The sequence below is a fragment of the Lynx rufus genome, unplaced genomic scaffold, assembly GCF_022079265.1.
Source record: "Lynx rufus isolate CCGP_SWC_20201006 ecotype Redwood Valley unplaced genomic scaffold, mLynRuf1.p SCAF_3, whole genome shotgun sequence".
In the NCBI taxonomy this organism is placed as follows: domain Eukaryota; kingdom Metazoa; phylum Chordata; class Mammalia; order Carnivora; family Felidae; genus Lynx; species Lynx rufus.
Genome location: NW_025814845.1, coordinates 88,987,761 through 89,014,546, shown reverse-complemented (window position 1 = coordinate 89,014,546; position 26,786 = coordinate 88,987,761). Strand labels below are relative to the sequence as shown.

Here is a 26,786-nt window from a genome sequence, read left to right as displayed (position 1 = left end):
TGATCTGCCAGGTGATGTCTTGGGGGGCGTGGGGACTCCCGGCAGCATGAGCAATGACAAGCAGAGTTGACAGAGTTACCAATATTAGGTGGGTCGAATGCGCTGTAGCTTGAGCTTGAGCGGGTTGTGTTGGTCCCGACTGATGGCCCATCGCGTGACGAAGTCCTTCCGGATCGAGGAGGGGTCCGCTGGCCGAACGTGGGTGTGATGGATCCAGGTTGTGATGCCGTCTACTTTGAGAGCGGTGGGGGTTGTCAGCACCACGATGTAGGGTCCCTTCCAGCGTGGCTCGAGGGTCTCTCGGTGGTGCCTCTTGACATAGACCCAGTCTCCCGGCCTGTACTGATGAGGTGTCGGGGTCGGGCCAGCCTCCTAGATGGCACGGAGGCGCGGCCAAATGTCCTCATGCGCCCTCTGGAGCCCTCTCAAGGAAAGAAAAAGTTCTTGATCTTTAAACTCAGCAATAAGTTCAGCTCGAAGGCTGGGAATAACAGGGGGTGGCCTGCCAAACAAACATGATCTCGTAGGGAGTAAAACCCAGAGTGTAAGGAGTGTTTCTAACCCGGTAAAGGGCGTACGGTAGGAGAGTCACCCAGTCCCCGCCAGTCTCCATGGTTAATTTGGTAAGGGTCTCTTTTAGGGTTCTATTCATTCTTTCTACCTGTCCTGAGCTCTGGGGCCTATAAGCACAATGTAATTTCCAGTTTGCCCCCACCGCCTTGGCTACTGCCTGTGTTACCTGCGAGATAAAAGCTGGTCCATTGTCTGATCCTACCATGGCAGGAAAACCATACCTGGGTAAGATGTCTTCTAGTAGCTTCTTAGCCACCGTCTGAGCCGTTTCATGCTTGGTTGGGTATGCTTCCACCCAGCCAGAGAAGGTGTCTGTAAATACTAAAAGATATTTATAACCATACTTTCCTGGTTTGACTTCAGTGAAGTCGACTTCCCATTGGGCTCCCGGTCTGGTGCCTCTGAGCCTGGTTCCTTTCTTATTTGATGTGGCTCTCGTGTTGGTGAGTTGGCAGGTCTTGCAGGCAGATACAACTTGCTCTATTTTGGTGTCCTGTTGGTGAATCTTGATTCCGGCATGTCGGATTAAGTCTTTTCATTTTCGGGCCCCCATGTGAGTAGACCGATGCATGTGCTCTAATATTTTTTTTTTTTTTTTTTTTTTTGGGACAGAGAGAGACAGAGCATGAATGGGGGAGGGGCAGAGAGAGAGGGAGACACAGAATCGGAAACAGGCTCCAGGCTCTGAGCCATCAGCCCAGAGCCTGACGTGGGGCTCGAACTCACGGACCGCGAGATCGTGACCTGGCTGAAGTCGGACGCTTAACCGACTGCGCCACCCAGGCGCCCCGCATGTGCTCTCCGAGTCGGTCTGGCAGCACGAGCTCCTTGTTAGGTGTATACCACCATCCCTTTATCTCTTGGGCCATGGGGAGTTTCTTGATCTGCTGTAAATCCTCCTGGGAGTATTTGGGCTGGTCTGGTAAAACTGGGCCTCCCAGGTCCAGTAGTTGTATGGTCATGGTGGGGACTGAAGTAAGGGCTACTGCCTTGGCTGCCTGGTCAGCCTTTCGATTACCTCTAGCTACTGGGTTATCAGCTTTTTGGTGCCCTTGGCAGTGGATAATGGCTAGCTTGGCAGGAAGCCATAAGGCCGTAAGGAGGTTAAGTATCTCCTGCTTATTTTTTATAGTCCGTCCTTCTGCCGTCAGTAACCCCCTCTCCTGATAAATTGCCCCATGAATATGAGCTGTGGCAAATGCATAACGGCTGTCTGTGTAGATGTTAAGCCGTTTTCCAGCTCCCAGCATCAGCGCCTCGGTGAGGGCTATGAGGTCTGCTCACTGGGCTGATGTTCCGGAGGGTAGAGCCTCCGCCCATACGGTGTCCGTTTTGGTGACCACTGCTGCACCCGCATACCTGTGTCCGTCTCGCACAAAGCTGCTGCCATCAGTGAACCAAGTAGCCCCGGCATCGGGGAGGGGCCGGTCAGTCAGGTCCGTCTGGAATCCATGTACTTGTTCCAGGATTCCCGCACAGTCATGTAGTGGAGCACCTAGGTCAGGGTCGGGCAGCAGGGTTGCAGAATTGAGGGCTGCACTGGGGTGGAACCGCACTCATGGAAGGTTGAGTAGGAGGCTCTGGTAATGAGTCACACGTGTGTTGCTCATCCATCTATCAGGAGGCTGTCTCAGGACCCCTTCAATGGCGTGTGGGGTCATGATCCAGATCTCCTGTCCTAGGGTCAGTTTGTCTGCATCCTTGACTAGGAGTGCTGTCGCCGCAATAATTCTTAGGCATGGCGGCCAGCCGGCAGCCACTGGGTCTAGTTTCTTAGACAGGTAAGCCACTGGGCAGTTCCAGGGGCCTAAGGCTTGAGTTAGAACCCCTTTTGCTATTCCCTTATGTTCGTCTACAACAAGGTGGAAGGGCTTCGTAATGTCTGGTAGGCCCAGGGCTGGGGTACTTAGGAGGGCCTTTTTTAACTGATTAAAGGCAGTTTCTTCTTTTTCAGCCCATTTAAATGTTTTCCCCTCTGGCGGCAGTAGCCGGCTGATCCTAGGAATTCCCTCACTTCTCTTCAGGAGGTGGGAGTAGGGATCTTTAGGACAGTTTCTTTTCTGGCATCTGATAACCGCCGCTGTCCGCCCTCCAGGATATATCCCAGGTAACTTACCCTCTCCCTGCATATCTGAGCCTTCTTCACGGATGCCCGGTACCCTAAGGCCCCCAGGGCAGCCAGCAGGTCCTGGGTCCCTTGCTCAGTCTTTGGCCGTGTCGGCAGCAATCAGGATGTCATCTATGTACTGTAGAAGGGTGAGGCCAGGGTGCTCCCTTCTGTACTCACCCAGGTCCTCGTGTAGTGCCTCGTCGAAGATGGTGGGTGAATTTTTGAATCCCTGAGGTAGCCGTGTCCAGGTGAGTTGCCCACTGTAGCCCTCCTCCGGATCATGCCACTCAAAGGTGAACAAGGGTTGGCTCTGGGGTGCCAGCGGCAGACTGAAGAAGGCGTCCTTTAAATCTAGTACAGTATACCAGACCCTGGAGGGTGCCAAGGAGCTCAAGAGAGTATATGGGTTGGGAACAGTTGGGTGTATGTCCGCGACCCTCTTATTTACTTCCCGGAGGTCTTGTACCGGTCGGTAGTCATTTGTGTGAGGCTTTTTGACCGGCAGTAAGGGGGTGTTCCAGGCAGACTGGCAAGGAACTAGTACCCCTAGGCTTCGTAGTCTCCAGATGTGTGGCTGGATCCCCTTCTGGGCCTCCTGAGACATGGGGTATTGTTTGATCCTTACCGGACTCTCTCCTGGCTTGAGCTCTACCAGGACTGGGGTCCTATGAGCGGCTAGTCCCATCCCCCCCGTCTCTGCCCAAACCGAGGGGAATTCTTGTAGCCATCTGTCTATATTATCCTCTCTCGGGAGTGCCTCCTGGTGGAGGAGGTATTCATCCTCCAGTTTCATGGTCAGGACCTGGATGGGGTGGCCCTTGCCATCGGTGACCTGAGGCCCCCCCTTGTCTGAAAGTTATCTGAGCTCCAATCTTGATCAGTAAGTCCCGTCCTAACAGTGGGTAGGGGCATTCTGGTATTACCATAAAGGAGTGGGATACCCGGCCCATCCCCAAATCTACTGTTCTTCAGGTAGTCCATGAATACTGGCTCATACCAGTTGCCCCTTGTACCCAGGACTTCTTGCTAGCTAGTTTTCCTTGTGGGGTGCGGAGGACCGAATGTTGTGCTCCGATGTCGACAAGGAAGTCAACAGGGGTCCCCTCCACTTTAAGAGTTACCCTGGGTTCGGGGAGAGGGTCCGAACCCCGACTCCCCTAATCACTTAGTTCATCTAGCTCTAGGACTTTTACTCGATCAGTCTTGCTTCCCTTCCCGCCGGCCCTTTTTGGACAATCTTGGGCCCAATGCCCTATCTCCTTGCAGTATGCGCACTGATCCTTCTGCAGCCTCTGCTTCCCCCCCTTGGTGGTTCCTTTACCTTTTCTTGCATCGTCTGCCAGCTGCCGGAGACGGCGGTCTCATTCCTCGGGGAAGTCAGCAGTAGTAGCTAGTAGTATTCTGGCCAGGTCTCGAGTCTGCTAACTGCTGGCAGCCGCCATGGCGCAAGCCTGCTCGTCCTCAGGAGGCTCCCGGTTATTATATACCTTTTTGGCTACCACCAGTAAGTCCTGCAGACTTTTTTCTCCTAGTCTATCTATTTTCTGTAATTTTCTCCTAATGTCTATGGCCGATTGGTTTACAAAGGCCATGATAACAGCTGCCTTGCTTTCCGGAGCCGCTGGATCCATAGGGGTATAGGTATGGAATGCCTCCATGATCCGTTCTAAAAAGGCAGCCGGAGATTCATCTTTTCCCTGTTGTACATTTCCTACCTTGGCCAAATTGGTTGGCTTTCTAGCAGCCATTTGGAGACCCCCCCCATTAGAGTCTGGCGGTAGACCCGGAGCCTCTCCTTACCTTCTGCCGTGTTGAAATCCCACTGGGGCCGAGTTAAGGGGAAGGAGGCATCTATCTGAGCCTGGTTGGTGGTGGGATTCCCATCTGCACCCGGAACTAGTTTTCGGGCCTCATTGAGGATTCTTTCTCTTTCTTCAGTCGTGAACCTGCAAAAGCTGCTGGCAATCGTCCCACGTGGACTGATGGGTAAAAAGAACAGAGTCTAATAAATCAATAAGCCCTGCCAGTTTCTCGGAAAACTTAGGATTCTGCGCTTTCCAATTGTAGAGGTCACTAGTGACGAAAGGCCAATAGTGATGGGGCTGATTCCCCTCCGCGTCTGGGGGTCCGGTGGCTCGCAGGGCAGAATAGTGGAGTCAGCGGCAGAGGCGGATTGCTCCTTCTGAGCCCTTTGTCTGGTAAAGGGCGGGCTTCCCACTGGAGCGTTTCCACCTCCCGCTCTCGGAACAGCGTCTGCCTCCCCTGGAGGGGGAGGATGGTGTTCTTCCGGCATCCTAGAGGGGTTATATGGGGGAGGAAAAATTAATTCTTCTTCAGTACCCCCCTGTAGGACAGGGTAGAGGGGTGCTGAAGGCTGGGTAAGACTTTTCTTCTTCTTTGTCCCCTGCAAAGCAAGAATGGGTTTTGGCTCCGGAGGGAGCGGGGCTAGGAAGGGCTTAAGCCAAGAGGGTGGGTCTTCTACAAGGTCCTGCCAAGTGATAATGTAAGGGAGCTGATCAAGATGGCCTGTCTTAGACTGAGAGATGGTACTCCTGACTCGGTGGATGGTAGGGAGGTCGAAGGTCCCCTCTGGTGGCCATCCGACATTGAAAGTTGGCCACTCGTTAGAACAAAAAAACTGCAACCGACCCTTTCGGATTTCCACACTGAGGTTGTTAGCTCTTCCCCTCACATCCTTAAAGTGATCAATCATAATACTTAGAGGAGTAGTCTGAGTCTGTCCCATAACGTCTGTCCATAAGTCCACAGAACAAAACAGAGAAACACAAAAACAGACAAACAGAGGGCCCCTGGAAAGTCTTCCAACTCCATGGAAGCAAAACTGAGAGCTAGCTTAGACATTTGAGGGGATTCCACGTCCCTCCAAAACCGATGAGGGGATTCCACGTCCCTCCAAAGACGGCGGCCTCATGCCAACCAGCGGGAGCGACCCACCTCGTCTCAGACCTTTGAGGGGATTCCACATCCCTCCAGAAGGGAGGATCAGAATGTCTTCTGAAACTCCTGGCCCATGGTCCTCCAGTGCGTCCACTTAGACTGCGTAGGGCATTACCAGAATTCCAGAAATGAGCTCACACAGAAAAGACAGAACAAACAGACACTAACTGTGGCCAGTCAGGCTCTCCGGGTCGGGGGTCCCTCGGGGGTCTTAGGGATCCCGGACGAGCCCCCAAATGTTATGCCCAGAATTCGTGATCCCCAAAGACCACCAGGGAGCCGAGTCTGATGCAAAAGCAAAAGAGCCTTTATTCGATCTAGCTTGAGCTCAATCCCCTACCTGCACTGACGCAACAGTGAGATACCAGGGAGAGAGAGCGAGTTTCAAAAGGACAAAGGTTTTATTGGGGCCTAGGGGCAGTTGGTGAGGTAATGGCTATGGCCTCAGCCGATTGGCTGGGGAAGGGTCCTGGGGAAGGGTCCGAGTCCTGTTAGGCAGGTGGGGGGGGGTTATTCAAGGGGAGGAGGTGTGGTCAAGGTGAAGGACACAGAACAAGATGGAGTCGGCCGGCGTAGGCCCGCCCTTTCAGTTCCAAGTCACCATGTTGATAATTCCAACATAATGAAAATTGTTCTTTAATTGCTGTTACCTGAGAAGTCTTCCTAGAACACTGTTTCAACCTCTCCTGTATTTTGGAATGCAGGTGCCCAAATCAGAACCAAACAGAAACAGACAAATCCCAAAGCTAGGGGAGCATGGTGATTCAGGGGTGTTTAATAGTTGTGGTAAAGAGCTTTAAAAAAAAAAAAAAGACTTAGTAGTAGGGAGAGGGTGGTCAGATTAAAGGACACAGACTTGTTGCATTCAGTTTTCTTTGTTTTATCAAAAGGATTGGTGTTATGGAGACTTGCTCCCTTCTGGCCATCCTCCCTAGTGTGGGAACAAGGCTTTATTGAGATTGAAGTAAAGTTATTTGGGAGAACAAATTAGAGAGTTGCTATTTGTTTTTTAATTTTTTTTCTCCCTGACAGAAAAGATTTGAGGAAGAAAACTTTCTGATTTCTTCTGAAAAATATAAAACAAAATTGGCTTGTAAAATGTTTTAGAATTACAAATAAGTAAATTTATTCAGTGATTTATGTTTTAACAGGATCCCTTTGACTGTTGTGCAAAGGATAAAAAGGGTCCAGGAAGGTGGGAAGCAAGAATGGAGGCAGGGTGACAAGTGCAGGAATTCGGACAAAAGACGATGGTGGTTTTGTACAGGTTTGTAGCAATACAGATAGTGAGAAGTGGTTGGATTTTGGGATACATTTTGAAGGAAGAGCCTAAAGGATCTGCTGATGGCTCAGAAGGAAGGTGTGAATAGAATAAAAAATGAATCCAAAGTTTTTGGCCTGGATAACTGGAAGGATGGGGTTACCATTAACTGTAATAGGGCAGACGTGGAAAAAAGTTTTTAGGTCATTAAGAAAAATAATAATATATATGTATACTTTTGAGGATGATTCAGTAGAGAGTGAAAACACTGATAACGGGAGAGAGGAAGGAGACCTATTCGTATCATGTCCTTAGGTAAGTGACAGGAGTGGGTTCCAGTATATAAATAGATTGGCCGAGAGCACAGAGGACATTTTTCTCTTAATAGGAACAAAGGTGGACGATATAGGCACAGATGATGATTAGGTGGATAGATGGCCAGGTTCTCTTTTGATTGCCTCGGTTTTTCTCTGTGAGGTAGGAATCAAGATCATCATAGCTGAGAGAGAAGATGGGAATAGAAGTGTTGGAGATTTGAGGAAAATAGGAGAGTGAATGGACTAGAAAAATAAAGTAGCACAAGGACCTTCTGCAGATTAGTAATCACCAATTAAAATCTCATTTGTTTGGGAAAACAGGTTTGAATTTCTACGCTGCGTTTCCTATAGAGCGCAGTGGTGAGATGGTTGACCCAACAGCCTTCCCTTTCTTTCTTTTTTTTTTTTTAAATTAATTAATTATTTTTTAATTTACATCCAAGTTATCATATAGTGCAACAGTGATTTCAGGAGTAGATTCCTTAATGCCCCATATCCAATTAGCCCATCCCCCTTCCCACAACCACTCCAGCAACCCTCTGTTTGTTCTCTATATTTAAGAGTCTCTCTTTTTTTTTAAATTTGTTTACATTTATTTATTTTTGAGAGACAGAGTGAGACAAAGTGAGAGTGGGGGAGGAGCAGAGAGAGAGGGAGACACAGGATCGGAAGCAGGCTCCAGGCTCTTAGCTGTCAGCACAGAGCCCGACGCGGGGCTCAAACCCACAGACCATGAGATCATGACCTGAGCCGAAGTCAGACGTTCAACTGACTGAGCCACCCAGGCACCCCATACATTTAACAGTCTCTTATGTTTTGTCTCCCTCCCTGTTTTTATAATTTATATTTTTTATAATAATTTTTTAAATTATTTTTTATAATTTTTATAATTATTTTTGCTTCCCTTCCCTTATGTTCATCTGTTTGGTATCTTAAATTCATCATATGAATGAAGTCATATGATATTTGTCTTTCTCTGACTAATTTCACTTAGCATAATATCCTCCAGTTCCATCCACGTAGTTGCAGATGGCAAGATTTCATTCTTTTTGATTGTCAAGTAATACTACATTGTGTGTATGTGTGTGTGTGTGTGTGTATATATATATACACACACACACACACACACACACATACACACACACACATACACCACATCTTATTTATCCATTCATCCGTCGATGGACATTTGGGCTCTTTCCATACTCTGGCTATTGTTGATATCACTACTGTAAACATTGGGGTGCATCTGCCCCTTCAGAACAGCACACCCTTGGATAAATACCTGGTAGTGCAATTGCTGGGTCATACAGTAGTTCTATTTTTAATTTTTTGAGGAATCTCCACACTGTTTTCTAGAGTGACTGTACCAGTTTGCATTCCCACCAGCAGTGAAAAGAGATCCTCTTTCTCCACATCCTCACCAGCATCTGTTATTGCTTGAGTTGTTAATTTGAGCCGTTCTGACTGGTGTGAGGTGGTACCTCATGGTGGTTTTGATTTGTTTTTCCCTGATGATGAGTGATGTTGAGCATTTCTTTCATGTGTCTGTTAACCATCTGGATGTCTTCTTTGGAGAAGTTTCTATTCATGTCTTATGCCTATTTCTTCATGGATTATATGTTTTTTGGGTTGTTGAATTTGATGAATTCTTTATAGATTGTGGATACCCTTTATCTGATACATCATTTGCAAATATCTTCTCCCATTCTGTCAGTTGCCTTTTAGTTTTGCTGATTGTTTCTTTCACCCTGCAGAAATATCTTGATGAGGTCCCAAATAGTTCATTTTTGCTCCGGAGACGTGTTGAGTAAGAAATTGCTGCGGCCAACGTCAAAGAAGTTTTTGCCTGCTTTCTCCTCGAGGATTTTGATGGCTCCCTGTCTTACATTTAGGTCTTTCATCCATTTTGAGTTTGTTTTTGTGTATGGTGTAAGAAAGTGGTCCAGGTTCCTTCTGCCTGTCGCTGTCCAGTTTTCCCAGCACCACTTGCTGAAGAGATTCAGCAAGTTGGATATGCTTTCCTGCTTTGTCAAAGATTAGTTGGCCATACATTTGTGGGTCCATTTCTGGGTTCTCTATTCTGTTCCATTGATTTGTGTGTCTGTTTTTGTGCTAATACCATAATGATTACAGCTTTGTAATAGATCTTGAAGTCTGGGATTGTGATGCCTCTAGCTTTGGTTTTTGTTTTTGTTTTCCAGCATTGCTTTGGCTATTTGGGGCCTTTTATGGTTCCATACAAATTTTAGGATTGTTTGTTCTGGCTCTATGAAGAAAGCTTGTGTTATTTTGATAGGGATTGCAACAGCCTTCCCTTTATGACAAGTCATCTGCTTCAGTGGCTTTCAGGAAGTTGGAAGGAAATTGGTCTATTTGGAAGTATTTACATCAAGTTTTTAAAAAATATGTAGAAAAGATCTATCATAACCTCAGTCCAGGCAAATCTTTAGATTTTTTCTGTCCACACAGATGATAAAACAAAGCATCAAGAGAGAAACATTTCTGGGGCACTTGGGTGGCTTAGTCAGTTAAGCATCTGATTCTAGATTTCAGTTCAGGTCATGATCTCATGGTTCATGAGTTCAAGCCCCGTGTGGGGCTCTGTGCTGGCAGTGCAGAGCCTGCTTGGATTTTCTCTCTCCCTCTCTACCCCTCCTCTGCTTGCTCTCTCTCTCTCTCTCTCAAAATTAATAAACTTAAAAAAAAAATGAGCAGGGAGCTTGATATGGGGCTCGATCTCATGACCCGGAGATTATGACCTGAGCTATAAGGTGGACACTTAACCGACTGAGCCACCCAGGTGCCCCTGAACAGTTGGTTGTTAAAACCCCTGACAGAGAGCATCATGATGAAGCTTCAAGGAAATAGAATGGCTTCCCCAAGAATGTGATGCTGAGCTAGCCTCCATCCACTCAGTGAAAAGAGTTCTCATGTGGTAAGACAAAGAAAACCATAGATCAAATGGCTAGTTTCTCATGATACTCTCATGAGAAATGTAGGTTGGCGAAAACTTGATTTAGATGAAGTCACAACTGGTTGAGTAGTCTACCCAAAAGGTTGGGTTAATGACTTCATGGCTGCTTATAGAGAGGGCTTATCTATGACAGGGTGTAGCAGACCTCTGCCCTGGTTAATATCTGTGTCTCATATCTGTGAATATCTGGGAGCAGCAACACTGGGTAGACAGCTCTAAATTTAAAATGTGTTGAACAGGGGCACCTGGGTGGCTCAGTCGGTTAAGTGTCCCACTCTTGGTTTCGGCTCAGGACATGATCTCATGGTTTGTGAGTGTAAGCCCCACATTGGGCTCTGCGCTGACAGTGCAGAGCCTGCTTGGGATTCCCTCTCTCTCCCGCTCTCTCTGTCTCTCTCAAAAAATAAACTTAAAAAACATGTGCTGAACAGTCCTGAAAAATGATCTAACAAGAGATTCATGATCTAATACTTAGACTCAAAATTTAAACTGTAGAAGTGCTAAGTGTCTAGCAGGAGATATTAAAAAGTTCATTTTAGAAAGAACTGGTTGTTTTTTCCTACTGTCTGATGTATCTTACAACTGAGACACAGCTAAAATATATGCTAACTATCTTAGGCTGTATTTTTTTTTTAATTTTTTTTTTCAACGTTTATTTAATTTTGGGACAGAGAGAGACAGAGCATGAATGGGGGAGGGGCAGAGAGAGGGAGACACAGAATCGGAAACAGGCTCCAGGCTCTGAGCCATCAGCCCAGAGCCTGACGCGGGGCTCGAACTCACGGACCGCGAGATCGTGACCTGGCTGAAGTCGGGCGCTTAACCGACTGCGCCACCCAGGCGCCCCACTTAGGCTGTATTAATACATCATCATACCTAGTAGTGTTCAGTTTGAGATGGCACATTTTAAAGACATGTGACAAACTAGAAGTGATTAGTCTTTGGAGGTTGATTAATGGTCACCAAACTAAAAGGAGACTGAAGGGGGGCGCCTGGGTGGCGCAGTCGGTTAAGCGTCCGACCTCAGCCAGGTCACGATCTCGCGCTCCGTGAGTTCGAGCCCCGCGTCAGGCTCTGGGCTGATGGCTCAGAGCCTGGAGCCTGTTTCCGATTCTGTGTCTCCCTCTCTCTCTGCCCCTCCCCCGTTCATGTTCTGTCTCTCTCTGTCCCAAAAATAAATAAACGTTGAAAAAAAAAATTTAAAAAAAAAAAAAAAAAAGGAGACTGAAGGATAAGCAGCAGTACCAGTTTATTTATAAGGATAATTAGAACTGCCATGGGGATTTGCCTTCAAGTCATCTCATTGATTCATTCATTCATTCATTCATTCATTCATCAACAAATATTTATAGAGAACCTAACCATATAGCAGCACTGTTCTAGGCTTTGGAGGTACAAAACAAAATTCTTGCCCTAAAAGGAATTAATATTTTAGTATGGGGAGGGACAGATAATAAGTAGATTAATGATATAGTATGTTTAAAGGATATGCGTGCTGCAAATGGTATGGTCACAGAAGGCCTTGCTGAGAAAGTGAAGGAATAACTGTAGATATGAGGAAAAAGAGCGTCCTCATAGAACAGCAGGGTCAATGGCATGAAGGCCGGAGTAGACCTGGAGTGTGTGTGGAACCACAGAGAGGTCATAGGTGATGGAATGAAGTGTGGAAGAAAGGGAGAGGAGAGAGAATAGTAAGGAGATGAGGTCAGAGAAGTCATGGTGTGTGTGTAGCCAACTATACAGAATTTATAGGCATTGAAAGGATTTTAGCTTTTATTCTGAATAAGATGAGAAGCCCTTGGAGGGGTTTGAGCAGAGGAAAGACTTGATCTAACATTTTAGTAGGATCACTCAGGTTCAGTGTTGAGAATAGACTATAGTTGGAGATGGGGTGGGGTTGGGAGAGCAAAGTAGGGAGACATTAGGAGGTTATGGCAGTAATCCATCGTGGCTTGAAGCAGGATGGTAGTAGTGGAGGTGGTAAGGAGTGATCAGATTCTGAATATTTTTTTTTAATGTTTTTATTTATTTTTGAGACAGAGAGGGAGCATGAGCAGGAGAGGAGCAGAGAGAGGGGGAGACACAGAATCTGAAGCGGGCTCCAAGAGCTGAGCTGTCAGCACAGAGCCCAACGCGGGGCTCGAACTCACGTAGTGTGAGATCATGACCTGAGCTGAAGTCAGACGCTTAACCGACTGAGCCACCCAGGTGCCCAGATTCTGAATATTTTGAAGGTAGAGTCAAACAGGACATGCTGTTGGCATGGATGTGGGATATAAGAAAATGAGAGAGTCAGAAATGGCTAAGGTTTTTTTTCCTGAGCACCAGGAAGTTTGGAGTCTTTTACTTGACAAGAGGGAACTGTGGATGGAGCAGGTTTGGGGATGAATGTCAGGAAGTACATTTTGAGTTTGAGGTGCCCATTAAGACTTCCAAATGGTTAGTATATCCTCCCTCTGTGGGCCCTTTCAGGGGATAGCCAAATCATTAATAGTTTTCTTAAGAATGAAAGACTAAAAGTAGGAGTTGAAGGATCACAGTGACTCGTCCCTGACAGCATGAGGTGTGTTCCTTCATTTTCCAAGGGCCCAGAAACAACCATCCTTCTTGGACAGTGCTGGAGAAACAAGACCAACTTCTGTCATTGGCCTCCTGGTTCCTCGATCCGTCATAACTGTTCTCTTTGTACATACTGTTCTTCAGACTGAGTGGGGCAGGCTAAGCTAAAGCTTTATATCTTCATGAGCTTATACTCTCTTCAGGCTCTACTTCTTTGTCACCTCAGTCGAGCATGTGAGTCTTAGCAACTCAAACCATTTTTAGATCCTTACTTTGAGGGAGTTATTTATTTTGATGGCTGATTACTGGAAGGGTTGCTTTTTTCCCCCTCCCTTTACTTTTGGAGGGTAAACTTATCTTTATTTAAGTCTTATAGTAGTAAATATTAGTTGAATGAGAGTTGGTGGATACTTTGTGTCTCTCTTAAGTAAGCAATTATGGGGAAGTGTTTGGAATAACTGGGGATGTTTTGCTTTTAGAATTAAACATAAATGGTAGTCCCAAATGTTGGAAGGATTATGATGTAAGATAGACAACCCGGCTTGTTTCGTGTTTCCCAGGTGGTAGAGGATTGTTTATAGGTAGAATTTACAGGAAACAGGAAAGAATTTAACAGTTAGTGCTATTCCACAATAGGATAGGCTATTTCTTGACACTGTAGGAAGATTGTGAGAAACCTTCAAGAGAAAGTTAGGTGACTGTTGGGTATATTGGAATCATTTCTATATTACATGCGAGGTATTTGTGATATATTTTGCAGCATTTAAGATTGCTGTGATAAAGTCATCTTTCTCCTTGTTACTGAACCATTGTGCTGTTAGGGAGAATAGAACTGTAGTAATATGGTTCACCAAGCAATCTTTATTCCTGATATTATTCCTTAGCTGGAAAAGGGGTATATTTGTGAAATGGTTGGCTGGAGTGCAGGCTAGAATGTGTGGTCCTGTAATGTCTTATAATGGCATTAAGGTAATTAAATGTTCATTGGATGACCTCATCTTCCTCAGCTTCAAGCTCTGTGAGTAAACTAGTTAGTTAATGGTTATTGAGGTTTGTGTGCAGTGAAGTATTAACTGAAGTTTGGGAGTATACCGTTCTTGCCCTATAAGGTTTTAACCAAAATGTAAGTGTTAGAATATACAGGGAAACAGGGTGGATTTATCTGTCATATATATGGACCCAATCTGGCAAGTAACCTCTGAAATTTCCTGAAGTCCACAGTAAGCTTTTGTATGGTTAGGCTTAGAATAAAGACAGTCAGTTATGTCAGTATCTAAATATTAAATATTTCCAGGGCACCTGGGTGGCTCAGTTGGTTAAGTGTCCAGCTTTGGCTTAAGTCATGATCATGAGTTCGTGAGTTTGTGAGTTTGAGCCCTGCGTCAGGCTCTGTGCTGACAGCTTAGAGCCTGGAGCCCGCTTTGGATTCTGTGCCTCCCTCTCTCTCTGCCCCTCCCCTGCTTGCACTCTGTCTCTCAAAAAAATGAGTAAACATTGAAAAAAAATTTAAATATTAAATATTTCCAAGGCTAGCATAGCACATCATAGACCTTTTTGCATATGTATTTTCTATCATATTTGAAAATTAATTATGATACCATTTCTATTTTATAGGATCTAAGCCTTTCCCACGTTATGGGTATAAACCCTCCCCGCCTAATGGATGTGGCTCCCCACTGTTTGGTGTTCACGTAAATATTATTATTTTCTTATTTGATAAGTTTTATGATCGGTAGGCTATGCAAGTACTCTTAATAACGCAAGACTGTCAGTATGTTCTCAGGTTCACAAATAATTTTGCTTATTGTAATGGTAATTAGATTTATTATATTCTTTTATAGCTAAAACACTTAATAAGTTCTGATAAAACTAAATGGACTAAAATTCATGTTTTATTTTTTAATCTTGTAGATGTTAATTCTGTTGAAATGATATTTCCTTGTGTCACACACATAGTTTAAAAGTTTAGAGTATAGAAGGAGCGCCTGGGTGGTGCAGTCAGTTGGGCACTCGACTTCAGCTCAGGTCATGATCTCACGGTTCGTGAGCCCGAGCCCCATGTCGGGCTCTGTGCTGACAGCTCAGAGCCTGGAGCCTGCTTCGGATTCTGTGTCTCCCTCTCTCTCTGCCCCTCCCTCACTCACACTCTGTCCCTCTCTCTCTCAAAAATAAAGATTAAAAAAACATTTTTTTTTTAAAGTTTGGAGTATAGAAGGAATGCTTCTTAGGATGAAAAAGTATAAATAAAGCCTATTTATACTCTATTAAAACTAGGTGAAGTGGGATAGCTTTTGTGGGAAAACATGACTGATTCCTAGACACAAGATTTTTGCATGTAGTTATTTAAATCCGTTAAAGATAAGTTACAGATTCGAAGGAACAGTATCTTTAGGGAGTGGATTAACACTCAAAGACTGAACCATGATAACATAAAATATGAGTCGTAGGAGCTTAAAAGTTTTCAATGATATTCTAGATAAAGAACATTTTATAGGGGGAGAGGTACAAAATACTTTGGAATATCCCTAAATCAATCTTAGGTCTTGGCCTGACCTTTCTGTTTTTAAAACTTTGTTTGGTGTTTTGGACAACTGGAAGTTACGTTTGTTACCAGCAGATAACTGTGAATATTGCAAAATAGGAAGTTTGAGGCATGGCTGAGAGGGAGAGAACATGGGTGGGTGCGGGTGAGTAATGGGGAGATTTAGAAATAACACGGAAAATATTTGTAGACGGAAATGGATTTTAGAAATTATGCAGCAGTCATTGCCCTTGATTTCTAAGTCTATTTGAATATAGTACTTCGGCAGAGGAGTTTTGAATTTCATCAACAATAATCCATCCAAATGCCTCTTTCAGCTCAATATTGGCATCCCTTCCCTGACAAAGTGCTGCAACCAGCATGACAGGTGCTACGAGACCTGTGGCAAAAGCAAGAATGACTGTGATGAGGAATTCCAGTATTGCCTCTCTAAGATCTGCCGGAACGTGCAGAAGACACTCGGGCTGGCTCAGCATGTTCAGGGTAAGGATGTGTGTTACTTTATCTATCGTGACACAGCCCCTTCAGTTTTTTGGGATGAGGAGTCATTGGTTTTGTCATCTCAAATGAGTTATAGTCGTGGAAGCAAAAAGTGTTAAGAAACCTTGGGAGTGGGGTGTACGAGGCAGAGAAGAATGCATCCAAGGTCTGTGTCCAGTAGTATATCTGTAATTCTCTAGAGCCTAAAGTTTGAGACCCTGGATCCAGTGATGTTAAGAGTATAACACGTTGTATTTGGAGTGGGAAGTTCTACAAGATTTGAGCCTTAACTCTGTCCCTTCATATGTATCTCTGTTAGGAGGGTCCCCAAAACCACTCCCAGGTTTGCTAGGAGGACTGACAAGATTCAGCATATAGTCGTACTCACAGTGAAGGGACACAAAGCAAAACCAGCAAAGAGTAAAGGTGCTTCAGTATTCTCATTTATAAAATAACATGAATACCCACCTCACAGAGTCATCATAAGTATAAAATGAAATATCAGTGGAAACACAAGTCACTGTACAAATACTAGAAGTTACAAAATCTCTTCACTGTCCAGCCGAATTATTTACCATACGTTGAAATCAGAAGAGAAGGGGCAGGACAGGAAACTAACTTTTAAGAAGCATTTTTCATAAGATACCATGCTAGATCTCTTAGATAGATTTTCCTCAATGTCCACAAAACCCAAACAAGTAGGTAGTGTTATACCCATTTTTCAAGGAAGGAAACAGGTTCGGAAAGAAGTAACTTGTCCCAAGTTGCATACTTCCAATTCTAAACTTGCATTCTGGCTGCTACAGTATTCCCCAGACAGTGTCCTGTTGTAGGTCTGATTCTGAATTCCTAGTAATAACTGTCAAGAAAGAAATCTCTGCTCCAGGTACAGCTTGAACTTCCAGCCTCTGAATGCCCTTGCATGCTTTCGGCTAAGGTAACCTAGTTGTATGGCTGAAGCATGCATGGATGTATTTCCTGTCTTCTGATCTAAGGACCTACGAGTGTGGCCAAATGATGCAGCCAATTTCCCTGCAATGCCCTATTTAATAATTATAGCCTTGACACTTCTGTAGTAGTTGTGTTCCTTAATGACATAGCCTTTTGGAGAACTTTGAGAATGTCAAGATTTTGCAATGAATAGTTTCTTCCTTAACATGAGTATTTGAAATTGGAAGATTGGACAATTAAAAGCCACTCTGTGCTATGTCTCTGTAAGTGGAGTGTGTTAAGATAATCTAACCTGGCTGCTCTAGGCCTCTGAGAATAAGAAAAGTAAGTCTACTTTTTTTTTTTTAAGTTTATTTATTTATTTTGAGAGAGAGTGAGCGCATGGGAGGATCAGAGAGAGAGGGAGAGACAGAGAATCCCAAGCAGGCTGTGCCCTGTTAGGCTCCAACACAGGGCTCAAATTCATGAGCGGTGAGATCATGACCTGAGCCGAAATTAAGAGTCGGATGCTTAACCGACTGAGCCACCCAAGCACCCCATATTACCTTTTTTTTTTCCCTAAAAAAAAATTTTAAACTCTGCCAGAGGAAAAACATTTTTGATTCCTATGTTTCCCTTCCCAAGCCAAATTTAGATAATGAGAAAGAGAGAGAGAAAGACTGGGGTCCATTTACCTTAAGCATCTTAAATGATGTGTGATCAGTTCTTAGAAGTCATTGGCCATAATTAAATGTTTTGAGGTTTCTCTGTTTTTAACCTTTATTTCTTCTACACCTAAAAATCTTTTATTGAAATGCAAACTTGAGTGTTCCAAGGCATCTTTAATCGTGGTATTTTTCAGATAAAAGGAAAATTAACAGTGATGAACTAATCAGTACCATTCAGAGAGACTTGTTTGCTGAGTACGTAAAAAACTGAACATTTGCGAGCAAACAAAGCAGATACATGCTAAAGGTGCTGACCCCGACAGTCTGTATGTAGGCGCTCTGGCTGGCGAGGGTGAGGGTGAGGGTGACATAACATATGTTAAGTGCCCACCAAGGGTGTGCTTGACATCATGCCGTAATGTGTAATGTATGTGAGGGGAGAGCAGTGCTTTGCGGTTGCCTTGTGGTCACGGTGCTTTCTTACTTCACAGCATGTGAAACAGCAGTGGAGCTCTTGTTTGATAGTGTTATACATTTAGGATGCAAACCATACCTGGACAGCCAACGAGCCGCATGTAGGTGCCGCTACGAAGAAAAAAGTGATCTTTAAAGAAGATGCTGACAGGCGGTGACAGCAGAAGGGGACAGAAGAATCTAACCTTTGACAAAGAAATAATGTTACAGCATAAAGCTGCCTTACTTTTGTGAAAGGATTATTTTAAGATTTATTTTGACATTCAAACTAAAGCAAAAAGTGGGGGAGGTGATCTTCCTGGACATTGCTGCCTTAGTGTGCCAAGTTGTCTTGACCGATCTCAGAAAAAGGTGTGTGTTAAGGGGAGAATATTTTAAAAGAAGGAGTCTGTAACTCAGTTTTCACAACTGTGTTTACCAAAACAATGAAGTCACATGTAAAATGGATTACAATGTGTGTTCAGCATTATCTTATTTGAAAATACGGGGAAATCTTCACTTAGAAATATATGTTTATTACAAAATTTTAAATATACATTTTATGCTTGGAAGGATCTGACTTTATTTTTCTCTATTTTAATTAACACATGAGGGGCGCCTGGGTGGCGCAGTCGGTTGAGCGTCCGACTTCAGCCAGGTCACGATCTCGTGCTCCGTGAGTTCGAGCCCCGCGTCAGGCTCTGGGCTGATGGCTCAGAGCCTGGAGCCTGCTTCCGATTCTGTGTCTCCCTCTCTCTCTGCCCCTCCCCCCTTCATGCTCTGTCTCTCTCTGTCCCAAAAATAAATAAACGTTGAAAAAAAAAAAAAAATTAAAAAAAAAAAAATAAAAAAAAATTAACACATGATAAGCTGTTTTCTTGTAGCCCATTGAGCATATGAATAAGTCTCACTTCTATTATTTTATTTTAATGTAATTTATTGTCAAATTGGCTAACATACAGTGTGTAAAGTGTGCTCTTGGTTTTTGGGGTAGATTCCCGTGGTTCATCACTTAAAATACAATACCCAGTGCTCATCCCAAGTGCCCTCCTCAATGCCCATCACTATTTTCCCCTCTCCCCCACCTCCCCCATCCACCCTCAGTTTGTTCTCTGTATTTAAGAGTCTCTTATGGTTTACCTCCCTCCCTCTCTGTCTGTAACTATTTTTCCCCCTTTCCTTCCCCCATGGTCTTCTGTTAAGTTTCTCAAGATCCACATATGAGAAGTCTCACTTCTATTAATGACAAGACTGGTTACAAGGACAAGGTTTCCATGTCTCCTTTTCTTGTAAAATTGGTGGCCTCTTGGGGAGCAAAACCAGGATAACTAAGTATTATGTAATGTGCCTAGAAGGTGACATGAACAAAATTCAGATGCCCAGCCACTCCCATTTTATGAACTATTCATATGAGAAATACCATATTTTGCTATAACCTTTGGCTAAATTGAAGAAAACACGAATTTAATGAGACAAATGAAAAGGTGCTTCACATACACATTAGAGCATTATATGCTGCCCTGCTTTGGTGTTTATTCCTCAGCACTTGGTCCTCATAGTAGATTCAGGTATATTTTTAAGACAGTAACCTTTTCCTAATAGCAGTCTTATTACTAAACATTGTTTTTGAAAAAAAAATTTTAAGTCTTTAACTGTGGAGTCAAAACAGATGGTAAAGCAAGATACAAAGAGCTATCTTTTGTAGATTTCTTATTTACATTGAAAATTATTAGCAGATGTTTAAAAGCAAATCCCAGACCCTTAACTACCTCTGAAAATGTCTGTGTGTGTTGAAAGCTTTCTACCCTTTGGAAAGCCCAGCTGTATTCCTCTATGCCTCTTTGCTTACCACCGGCTGTTGACTCTCCCTAGCCTACGATCCCAAGCCATATATAACTTTTGGGTAACCTATGGTCAGAGTTATTAAGATGAACTAACTGCTTGGAATGTCAGAGAAGGCAGCTCCAGGAGAAGTGGTTCTTTTTAAGTCATTACAGGCAGAAGTGGGCAGAAAGAAAAGTATGTTCTAGAGAAAGGGCCACATTCCTAACTTTGGATATATATCATTGCTGGGAACCTAATAACTTCCCAAACCGAGCTGGTGGAGCTATTCTGCTAAGAGATGTGTTCTCTGTGAGACAGGGCAAGTGTATCCCTTGTGACTAATGGAGCAAACTGCGGTCTAACTTAAATGTTTGGAACCCTTAATTGATACTTTCCAGACTTTTTAAAAAGCAGCAATTTTATAAGCTCTCTATTAATATTTACTATTGAAATACTTGACCAGGTAACTTTTAAACTTATAATAAATTGATGGGTTTTCTTGGCAGCATTGGTTTCTCAAGAGGACAGACTCAGAATTCTGTAAAATATTTAATTCATGGTCATAAATTATACACAAAGAGCAGTAGAAACTATTTTTACATGTTAAGATTTTGATCTTGGAATAATTTTAAGATTTACAGAAAAGTTGCTAAAATAATCTAGACTTGCTCTGTACTCCTTACCCCTAACATTTTACATAACCATGAAACATTTGTTAAGAAATCAACTCTAGACTACATTTGGATTGCATTGGTTTTTCCACTAATGTCATTTTTATTTTCCATGATCCAATCTAAGATACCACATTGCATTTAGTCATCATGTCCGATAAACCTCTGGTCTGTGATGGTTCCCTCAGGCTTGTTTTTCATAATCTTGACGGTTTTGAGGAGTACTGGTCAGTATTTTGCAGAATGCCCCTCAATTTGAGCTTGTCTGATATTTCCCTCATAATTGCACTGGGGTTATGGATATTTAGGAAGAAAACCACAAAGGTGAAGAAGGGTTCTTCTCATCAAATCATATCAGTAATTGAATGTTATCAACTTGATGGTATGTTAACTCTGGACACTTCTTATTTTTTTCTTTCCATACTTCTGTTCTTTGGAAGTCAGCCCCCAGGTCAGTCTATGGTGAGTCTATGATGAGCAGGCAAGATTCTGTTCCACCTTCTGGAAGGGGGAGTATCTTTATGTGGTAAATTTTTCTTACAGAAAAGTCTCCTCCCACCTCAATTATTATTTTTTTACATTTATTTATTTTTGAGGGAGAGAGAGACAGAGCATGAGCAGGGAAGGGGCAGAGAGAGAAGGAGACACAGAATCTGAAGCAGCCTCCAGGCTCTGAGCAAGCGGTCAGCACAGAGCCTGACACAGGGCTCAAACCCACAAACTGTGAGATCATGACCTGAGCCCAAGTCGGACTCTCAACCAACTGAGCCACCCAGGCGCCTCCCCCCCTCAATTCTTTATATCAGTATGGACTCCTGTATATTTCCTTTAGACTTTGGGTAATGTTTACTTTGTTGCTCAAGTTGTTCCAGCTTGGCTCTTAGGAGTTATGTCAGGTTGGCTCCTCTGTCTCTTTGATATATCCCCATCCTTTTGATTTTTGAACACTTCCATACTTCCTGGTAAGAATGTGGGAAAGTTGATCTGGGCCCAACCTGTGTATTTCTAGCACTAGAATCTGCCTCTTCTCCAAAGAGCACCAGTCCCTTTTATTGGGGAATGGTTTGCAGTGCAACTTAGAAACCAGTATTTGGGTACTGGATTTGCTCATTGCTACTAGAGGATTCATTCTGCTAGATCCTCCCAGCAAACAGAGCTAGGAAATATGTATGTATATTAACCCATGTACACGTACGTCTCTATAATGATTTCTGTGTGTGCATATATATTAAGCTGAACATGAGTTCTTACTAATGTCTTCCCTTGAATTATGTACCACAGGGCATGTATTTAGATTTTAAGAATGGCATTTTCCCTATCCATAGAATAGATTCATAAAAAAACGAAAACAAAAAGAAAACCCCAAGACTAGCTTTCTGCAGCTCTCTGCAAGAAACCTAAGACTGATATTTTTGAATAAAACTATATTGCCTTTAAATGCCACCTATGTCTTTAAAATCTTTTGATGCACCTCTTCCAGGGACAGATATGGCTGTATTCATTTCATAGGTGGAAAAACTGAGGCACAGAGAAGCTCTAAGGAAGAAAGAATTGTAATAATGAGGACAAAAGTAAGTTATACACATCTGGAACCGGCATTCCTTCAGTGAACCCATAGACTATACTAGTAATATTAATTAAAATGTTGTTTTATTAACTTTATAACTAATTCTCCCTAAAATGAAAAAGTGGTATTTCTGTCAGTATATATAGAAGTACAAGATTGTCGGGAAATCAAAATGTATGTTATTTTATCCTGTACATAACGATAACATCTAACAAAGTGAAGACCATGGAGTCTATCAAAACAACTGTTTAGGAGTCTGGCTTCAGTAAATTTGGGGTAGAATGAAACCTGTTAGGTAAGATCTTCCCACATGTATCTCATTGCATTATTCAAATTCACAGATATTACTTATAATGTTTTCATTCAGGTCTTGTGTAATATATAACTCAGGACTGGTTAAAGTGATTGAATAGCCCCCTTCGTTTGCAGTTTTTCCTCACTGCTTCACCTTACAAAACCAGCCATCTGCTCAAGTCATAAATAAAAGCAAGAATGAGTCAGTGTAACCAGTATACAAAAATGATTAATAAAAATAACTAGTGTCTCTTTGCAATAGTGATATATACAAGCAATAGTGATATATACAAGCAATAGTGATGTTAGGCTTTTCTGCCTCAGGTTTATAGGTTTCGAAGAACATTTTTCAAAGGTTCCCTGCAGACAACTTTACAAACATTTCTTGTTGGCTTTCAGCTTAGTATAGGAATCACGATTATAGAAATCTAATATATCTGTGATTTATATAGGGAAAATCAAGTTTAGTGGGGTAAGTTGAAAAAAAAATGACCAAAATTTGAGAATTATCTCTGAATTTTATTCCATATACTTCATTTCTAGCATAGGTGACAATTAGCTAAGACCTTTCAGTAAGTTCTATGAAAGTGACATTTAAGCCATCCTGTCAGTTAACTTTCATCTGTAATGCATCTTAATTATTTTAATAATATGGATTTGTTTTCAGTTCTTTTTCTTCTTTGAGAAGGTGGCATTGGTAGGATTCTAATTAGTCTATGTCAGTGGTTTTCAAACATGAGCGAGAAGCAGAATCATTGGATTCTGGCATTAAAACATGTGCTGGACCCCACCCAGGCTCTCCTATTCAAGAGATCTGATTCTGTAGGTCCCAGGAGTTTGCATTTCTAGTAAGTTCCCTGATGTCGATAGTGCTGCTTCAGAGACCATGGTGTGATCTCTAAAAATGTACTGAAAGCTTACTGTGAGCCAGGTACTAGTCTAGGAGTTTGACAGTTACTGTCTCCAAAACTTGAGTAAGCTTGGTTCCCATTTTACAGATGAGAATTTGAAGCTGAGAGAGGTTAAATTGATTTACTTATGCAATGTCTTACAGCTAAGAAAATGGTGGAGCCAGGGTTAGAGTCTAGGCAGCCTGTTTTCCAATCCTAGGCACTCATTTTATTGGGATAGCTATTGCTTTAAAAGGCTAAAATTACACATTTAGAATTCTGAAATAAGTATCCCAAAATGCTTTGTGTCTTAGGATAGACAAAATCTTACTTTAAAACATAACCACATACATACGCTATAAAAAGTAATACAATATTCTGAGATAAGATACTTAGGGGGAAAAATAAAACATTCCTTTTATCTTCACCTTTCAGATAAGTGGAAAGTCAGCCAACTGGGTTTCCACATCTATGGGGGGGGGGAGTGTTTTCAGGACTCAAGCAGAGGAGACCCTGAAAATTGGGCAAAAGGACAGGAAGTTCTGGTGGTCAGATAACACATTCAAACTGGATAAAGTCCAGAGTGCAAACGCTGAAACCCTGGATCTCATTCAATGGATAAATATTTACTGAGCACCTCCTACATGCTAAGCAACTGTTTCCTCTAATGGGGAAACCAAAAGAAGGCCAATCTTGCTTTCAGTGAGCTAAAGATGGTGGTAACAAAAATAGTTTGAGCTCTTCACAAGCCAGGCACTGTTTTAAGTAGTCATGATGAAGGAGCATAAGGCAGGTTGAGGGCAAAATACAAGCTAGCACCCCCACCCCCAGATGGGATATGTGTGATATTCCTCAGACACTCTTGGATGCTCAAGAACAGAGGAAAGGAAAGAAAAATGGTTAACTGATAGAAATCACAGTCATATAGGACATGGGTCTCCAGTTTACAAATATCTTAGTAAATTGCAAGAAAAAGGCAATTTCCTTTATGATTTTATTTTATATTTGAGAGAGTGTGAGTGGGGAAGGGGCAGAGAGAGACCGTGAGGCAGAATCCAAAGCAGCCTCCAGGCTCTGAGCTGCCAGCACAGCCCAATGCAGGGCTCGAACTCACATACCTCCAGATCATGACCGGAGTGGAAATTGGATGCTTAACTGACTGAGCCACCCAAGTGCCCTAAGAGAAAGGCAATCTTATCAATAGCCTAATCTCCAGAAACCTATAGACTCAAGTTTCTTGCAGCCCCAACCACCCATAATGATGTGGGGAACAAAGGCAAGAAGGAAATGGCAGGTAAAATTAAATTCCCTTATAATCTGCAGCCCAGTGACAGATACTTGAGGCTGGCAGAGTTAAATGTTTCTCCAGGAACTCCCTACTGTCTTAAAGTTAATACTTTGCTAGAGGGAAAGACAACCTTAGCTTGGTAATAGCAAGCCCTCATATATCTTAGCAAGTCCTCTTTAGCATATCTAAGTCCCTCTGGAGGGGGCCCTTTTGTCTTTACCTCCTCCAATTCCCTAGTATATAACCAGTTACCTGGCACAACCCCAGTGCACGCAGCAATTCCTGCTCATGGGTCCTGTCCCTGTGCTTTAATAAAATCACCTTTTTGCACCAAAGATGTCTCCAAGAATTCTTTCTTGGTCGTAGGCTCCACACCATCCCACCATCACCCCAAAACTTCATGGGTCATTTTAGTTAATCGCCACAACAACCGTACAAGGCTTTGAGTGATACCCTACATCTTAACTACAGAGTAAGTTACTAAAACAGATTTCTGAAATATTTTGCACACACAATGAAATGAACAGTAAATGGCATTGGGTGAGAAAAATCCTCTGATTTCATATTCTAGTTAATGACCAAGCACACGTGGGAAAAGTTATCAAGTTGGATTTTAATTTTTCTCTCCCAAATAGGGTAATATTTATTGAAGACGGATCCCTTATACTTAAGTATCCCTTATGTTATTTTAATGTATTAAAAATGGTACTTTAACACATTTTCCCCGCAGTCTGAAGTTAGTTACTTTTTAAATGACAAGACCCAGAGAAATGACAAAAGATGAGGCCACCTTTTAATCCGATTTTAGAGCTGCTCTTTGAAGCAAATTCACACAACAGCCAACCGAAGGAGGAGCTCAGTTCAGTGCAACATTGAGCACCCGGTGGCGCTCAGTTAGCGCACTGTTTGTCGGTGAGGACTACACACATAGACCCCAAAGTTCCGCCTCCGAAGTTATGATCGCTTCCCCGAATTAGCTCTACCTATGAAAACCGGATTTAAAAATCCCAGGGTTGCCTCTCGTTTACTCTGTCCCCAAACCCCCAAGCAAACAGCGTTTAAAAGAAATCATTACAGTCATATAACATAACTCGCACTGGGGAAGGACTAAACGGGAAGCCGGAAAACGCGACCCCCACCCCCTGGGAGGCAGGCGGGAGAAGCAAACACTGGGGGCGGGGACTGCGAACCTCGGTTCTCCGCAGGTGCCGGGAAACCACCTGCGGCTTCCCTATTCGGGCCCGCCGTGTGTCCTCGGGGTGCCAACCGCATTTCCCCAGAGCTGGCTCGTCTCCAGGCGCCAGGCGGACGAGACCGCGTCCCTGCGCCTTCCCCGCGCGCTCTGGTCGCCCCGAGCTCGGGAGTGGGGGCAGGAGCCTGAGCTCGGCGGGCGGGAGGCTCCGAGCGCAGACGCGGCCCCCACCCCCTCCCGGGAGCGGACGGGCGGGCTGGGGCGGAGGAAGGGGCGGGGGCTGCGGGCCCCTGGATGCAGGAAGCTGAGTCTTTCCCGGGCGCCTGCTCTGCGGGCTGGGACACTATGACTTCGGCGCCGGGGCTCAGCGGGGCTCGCCCTGCAGGTAGGCCCGCGGGTGCCGAGGGGGCGCGGGGCAGCTTCCCCAGCGGGGCGCGCGGGCGGGGGCGGGGACGCGGGAGCTGGGCCGCCGGAAAGAGTTGCGGGTCTTGGAGGGAAGCGCGCAAGTCCGGTGGGGGCAGCTTGTTAAATGCCTTCTGGTCCAGAAAACCGGCCCGGGACTCCGTGCGGGGTCGCCGCCGCCTCAGGGCCGCCCGGGGTAGCGGCGCCCGGCGCTGGGGCGTGCCCGCTCCGCCTTTGTCCTCCGGACGGTTCTTTCTTGCCGGGCGTCGGGCCATTTAAACCTTGGGAGGCTGGCTGGGCGGCTGCTGGCACCTCCCGCGCCTGGGTTTTTTGAAAGTTGACTTTTGGAAGTTGGATCTGGTTTTGTGTTCTCCTGAGTAAAAAGTAAAAGGAAGTGGTTGCGTGCATAATAATGGAAGCATAAGCAGCCCGCGGGAGCGCCCCACCGGAGTCCCCCACAGGAGCCCCTGGTTATGCCCTGACTTGAGCTGGGGACAAAAACCGGGCCTTGGCTGCCTGTGCAGCCCCAGTGCCTCTCCCGCAGCCAGGGCCGTTTGTGGGTTTGGGTTGAAACCACATCTTTCTCTACAGTCAACTGCTAAATGTGTACTTTAGAACTTTCTTCCCTGTCACTTACTAATTATATCACTGATAGCTGAAGAAACTTCGAGCCTGGCCATAGTAAAATAAAAGGGGGTTGGGGGGAAGGAAGGAAGGAAGGAAAGGTTGAAACTCTAGAAGTTGATGCACAGTGCCTTTATTTCAGAGCTTTTTATTCGTTGCTGCACAAAACCAGGCTTGCCCCAGAGGCAAGTTGTAGGAAGTTCAGG

At 44.1% G+C, this 26,786-nt stretch overlaps 1 protein-coding gene across 3 annotated transcripts in view; it reads left to right on the top strand.

The window, feature by feature from the left end:
* PLA2G12A (phospholipase A2 group XIIA) overlaps window positions 1–26,786 on the top strand; it is a 42,718-nt gene that overhangs the window by 2,811 nt on the left and 13,121 nt on the right. Inside the window, exons 2-4 of one of the 3 annotated variants that reach the window (XM_047091056.1) lie at window positions 14,370–14,446; window positions 15,615–15,780; window positions 17,867–18,296. In XM_047091056.1, the coding sequence (XP_046947012.1) occupies window positions 14,370–14,446; window positions 15,615–15,780; window positions 17,867–17,985 (362 nt within the window). In that variant the 3' untranslated portion in view covers window positions 17,986–18,296. Of the gene's footprint in view, window positions 1–14,369; window positions 14,447–15,614; window positions 15,781–17,866; window positions 18,297–25,578; window positions 25,940–26,786 lie in introns of those variants that run through there. The other 2 variants (XM_047091053.1, XM_047091054.1) reach the window with 2 other exon arrangements.